This window comes from Coregonus clupeaformis, unplaced genomic scaffold (assembly GCF_020615455.1).
Source record: "Coregonus clupeaformis isolate EN_2021a unplaced genomic scaffold, ASM2061545v1 scaf0642, whole genome shotgun sequence".
Lineage (NCBI taxonomy): Eukaryota > Metazoa > Chordata > Actinopteri > Salmoniformes > Salmonidae > Coregonus > Coregonus clupeaformis.
Genome location: NW_025534097.1, coordinates 264,997 through 269,601, shown reverse-complemented (window position 1 = coordinate 269,601; position 4,605 = coordinate 264,997). Strand labels below are relative to the sequence as shown.

At 44.6% G+C, this 4,605-nt stretch overlaps 1 protein-coding gene across 4 annotated transcripts; it reads right to left on the bottom strand.

Annotated features, from left to right (window-relative positions):
- Nucleotides 1-1,279: 1,279 nt before the first annotated feature.
- LOC121573058 lies at nucleotides 1,280-3,340 on the bottom strand. Of its 4 annotated transcripts, none has more exons than XM_041885093.2 (2): nucleotides 3,066-3,340; nucleotides 1,280-2,029 (listed from the first exon to the last, which is right to left on the bottom strand). In XM_041885093.2, the coding sequence occupies exon 2, from the start codon at nucleotides 2,020-2,022 to the stop codon at nucleotides 1,366-1,368; it is 657 nt and encodes a 218-aa protein (XP_041741027.2). In that variant the 5' UTR covers nucleotides 2,023-2,029; nucleotides 3,066-3,340; the 3' UTR covers nucleotides 1,280-1,365. The 4 variants fall into 4 exon arrangements, with proteins under 4 accessions (XP_041741027.2, XP_041741028.2, XP_041741026.2 ...); XM_041885094.2 differs by having other exon boundaries at nucleotides 1,280-2,026; XM_041885092.2 differs by having other exon boundaries at nucleotides 3,088-3,340.
- Between the last annotated feature and the right edge of the window lie 1,265 nt (nucleotides 3,341-4,605).

Genomic DNA, 4,605 nt, shown 5'->3' with positions numbered 1-4,605 from the left:
GCCGGAACAGTCCTTCGGAGATACTGTGTGTCACGAATTCCTCCAAAGCTGCCTCCTCTCCTTGTTCGGGCAGGCTTCTGCGTTCGTCGTCTCCGGCCTTCTAGCCACTGCCGCTCCTCATCTCATCATTCAAATTGTTTTGTCTTGTTTATTACACACACCTGGTTCATATCCCCTCATCAGTACCTGTATAAGTGTTCCCTCTGCCCCCCTTGTCTTTGTGTGTGATTGTTCTTTGTGGAGGTATTCGCATGCTCGTTGAGCATTTTATTATTTTTATCCCCAGGAACATTTACCCGTGTATGTTTGGTTCCCAGTACGCATTTAAGTCGCCCTGGGATCGTGTTTACGCATTGCTGCGGACTACCTTGTTGAGCTGATTAAAGCATATTCCTTCTTCACACTCCTGTGCTTTACTCCATCCATCCCCTCGCCCACACTGTATCTACCACTATTATAAGCAGTCGGATTCAATGTGTAAATACCAATCATTTAAGTGATCAAAAATGTATGTAAATATCCTACAATAAAATTTAATTGTATTCCATGTTTAATCTGTGACAGGTAGGACTTTAAGTAGCGCAAGCCAGAGCAAGGGCCTCTTGTAACAAAGGAATATTCTTAATTGGGAAAAAGTCTGTCCTCTCCTCGAATTCTCCTTCCTCCTCTCATCCGTGACCGTAAACCGTTAAGTGGTCGCGTGTGTGTCAATTCGTTAATACACTGTAGGTGAATGGAGGAGTTTGCTCCTCTCATCAATTTCCTCCTCCGGTGGATGATCCTCAGGTGTATCTTATCGCGGAAGAGTTTAGAAATCCACATCACCCGCTTTGAAAGAGGTGTTGTTTTTCTCTTAAAAACGACATGCTACTTAATTATAAAATGTTTAGCAGAACTAGCTCAATTTATTTTTACCTCTTTACACATGTATTATGTGATTATGTGATTCCTCCTCTGTAAACGTAATTTGCCTGAGTCTCATTTCATACGAGCGCATGTTTCCACGTTACCACAACCTCTGTCTTCTCCTCGATGGGGAGAAGACAGAGGAGAGGACGTGAGGAATTTAGCAAATCCCAATTGAGATTCTCCCTAGGCCTTTTCTCAAATGGATTTCATTGACTCCTTGCGTGTGACTAACTAATGTACGTACTGTACGTACTAATGTACGAATGGACGGAGACAGATCCATAGTCCCCCTCCGATTTCATCATGGGGGACAATGAGTGAGCCGTCCGATTTCAAATAAACCTATAATGAAGTCACCAACAAAGCTTAATTTAATTCCACACAAACCTTTTTTATTGTCGAACGAACCAGTAATGTCATCATCATAAAGTCTCCAGTATTTAGAAGCTGTCACTTTCAACTGCTCTTTTTGCAGACATGTTTGTCCATAAACGGGCATACTGTGGCGCCACACCCCCAACACACCTCCAGAGAGTGGCCAATCGGTGTCTGCTTCTTGCACCGCTTACACCCGGCCACAATCCCCTGCTCGTGTCCCCGCCCACTTGACTCCGCCCCCTGTCTCTGCTGACTGATGAGCTTCTCGAGGGCGTGCTTCGTGGCTGGGTCGCCACAGTGCGCGATGCCATTCACCGCCACCCGCTTGGGGTCTTTCACGCAGTCCTCCTCACGCCCATTGACGGTGGAGGGCAGCCAGGCCGTATCGTAGCCGCTCTGTTGCCACGAGTGCCACATTGCTACATTCTGCCCATCCATCTTCTTCACGCGGCCCACCCGGACCTTCAGCTGCAGTACCACGTGTTCCACAGAGGGGCAACCACTGGGGTAGCCCTGTGCCTTGGCTATGTCCCGGCTGCAGTAGACCCCCGGGCCCAACGTGCCCCCCGCCGAGGGTTGGAACCCCCCTGTGATGATGGCTCGGGCTCTGTCACGGTGGGTTCCATGGTACATGGTGTAGCCTTGTCTGCCCCGCGGTGCCTGACCAGGTTTCAGGACACTCTGCTTCTCAACCACAGCCTCCCAACCGCTGAACTGCACCGACTTCGCTGGCATGGCTCTGCTAACGGACACACAGTTGACACCAATTTGTAAACAGATGATATCAATCAATCAAATGTATTTATAAAGACCTTTATACATCAGTAGTTATCACAAAGTGCTTTACAGTAACCCAGCCTAGACCCCAAAGTGCAAGCGAAGCAGAAGTGAGAGCACAGAGGCTTGGAAAAACTCCCATCAAGGAAGAAACCTGGAGAGGAACCCAGCTCAGAGAGAGGGGTGGCCTATCCTCTTCTGGCTGTACTGGTTAGGCTATATGTGTTGTACACATACAGCAATAATATATTTATTGGGGAAAAAACATATTGAAGATGTAGACATAGAGAGGTTTTCTTTTCTAAAATCTCCCAACTCAAATGATTATTTACTCAAGTATGTTTCCATGATTTATTCCCCCCAAAAAGATGATTGACTAAGGCTTAATTCAATCCGTAGCGCTGAAGATCCGCTTTATAGGGCGGTTGACAAAGGCAATGTTCCCGCAGTTGCGAGACTGCATTCACGGTAAACGCTGAATATGTCGGCTCAATCAGAAATTATCTTTAAACGTGAAGTACAACACATATATTCTCTACTGATTGAATCAAGCCTTAAGTGTGCTAATTTGAGTAAAAAGTAAGATATCATAATGTATACAAAGTATACAAGGTGTCACTGAACAACACAAACCTTTTCCTTTTTACTGAACTAAACTCCATCTTCTCCCTCTATAGAGAGTTATTTGTATAGTCACCACCAGGGCTGGGGTCAATTCAGGGAATAATTTAATTCAAATCTCCCATCATTTATTATGAAGACTTTTCATTTTTACAGAACTAACTGAATTAAAGTCAACCCTGATCACCATACCAGCTGTACAGCATTAATTTGACAGGACTGAGAGAAAGCAAAACATACATATATATAGTAACAACAATAAATGCAGTACTGTATAGTTACTACTATAGAAAAACTAAAATCTATGCCTTATAGATCCAAATGTGGTACAACTGACTGGCTGTGGAAAAGTTGCTAAAATATTTTTACATTGTTTTTACCTTTCTCTCGTAATTAACCTACTTGTTCTGCCTCCAATGTTTTGACAGTGTTTCTCAGATAGTTTCACTTTCGATTTTTCAGGTCAACTCTGCTTCCTTGTGTGGCATCCATGGACATCATACCCAATAGAATTTCTTCAAACAATATCCCGTTTGCTTTAGAGATCACATTCACTTTCATTTTAAAGTGCTGTACACAGAATCCCACATTCTTGTAATCATGCTATTCTATATCGTAAGGTAAGACGATAGGTCCATTCTCATGGTAAGACATACCAGGCAATGTTTCCCTCTAGTGATTTTTTGGGGATACAGCATGTATTATTTGTTCATTGGTCATCAGGGTTGTGGTTAATTCCATTTAAATTCCAGTCAATTCAGAAACTAAACCAGATTAAATTACACATTTTCCTAATTGAAAAACATTTAAGAGAATTGGAATTGGAATTTCAGTGTAGTTCCTGAATTGACTGGAATTTAAATGGAATTGACCTCAACCCTGACGTTCATAAACAAAAAGTATACTCTGCTGGATATTGCCGGGAACTGGAACACGCTGTCGTACACGTCAATCCAGAGAATCCCTAACATGCTCAATGGGTGACATGTCTGTTGAGTATCCAGGCCAAGGAAGATCTGGGACATTTTCAGCTTCCAGGAATTGTGTACAGTTCCGATGACATGTGGCCGTGCATTATCATGCTGAAACATGAGGTGATGGCGGTGGATTAATGGCACGACAATGGGCCTCAGGATCTCGTCACAGTATCTCTGTGCATTCAAATTGCCTTAGATAAAATGCAATTGTGTTTGTTGTCTGAGGCTTATGCCTGCCCATGCCATAACCCCACCCCACCATGGGGTACTCTGTTCACAGCGTTGACATCAGTAAACCGCTCGCTGTCTGCCATCTGCCCGGTACAGTTGAAACTGGGATTCATCCGTGAAGAGCAAACTTCTCCAGCGTGCAAGTGGCCATCGAAGGTGAGCATTTGCCCAATGAAGTCGGTTACGACGCTGAACTGCAGTCAGGTCAAGACCATGGTGAGGACGACAAGTATGCAGATGAGCTTCCCTGAGACGGTTTCTGACAGTTTGTGCAGAAATTCTTTGGTTGTGCAAACCCACAGTTTCATCAGCTGTCTGGGTGGCTGGTCTCAGATGATCCCGCTGGTGAAGAAACTGGATGTGGAGCCTCCTGTAGCTCAGTTGGTAGAGCATGGCGCTTGCAACGCCAGGGTTGTGGGTTTGATTCCCACGGGGGGCTAATATGAAAAATGTATGCACTCACTAACTGTAAATCGCTCTGGATAAGAGCGTCTGCTAAATTACTAAAATGTCCTGGACTGGCGTGGTTACACGTGGTCTGCGGTTGTGAGGCTGATTGGACGTACTGCCAAAGTCTCTAAAACAACGTTGGAGGCGGTTTATGGTAGAGAAATGAACATTCTGTTCTCTGGCAACAGCTCTGGTGGACAGACCTCTATTGTGTTGTGTGACAAAACTGCACATTTTAGAGTGGCCTTTTATTGTCCCCAGC

Excerpts from the sequence above, each read along its gene's own strand:
- LOC121573058 (XM_041885093.2), bottom strand. The coding sequence starts at position 2,022 with ATGCCAGCGAAGTCGGTGCAGTTCAGCGGTTGGGAGGCTGTGGTTGAG.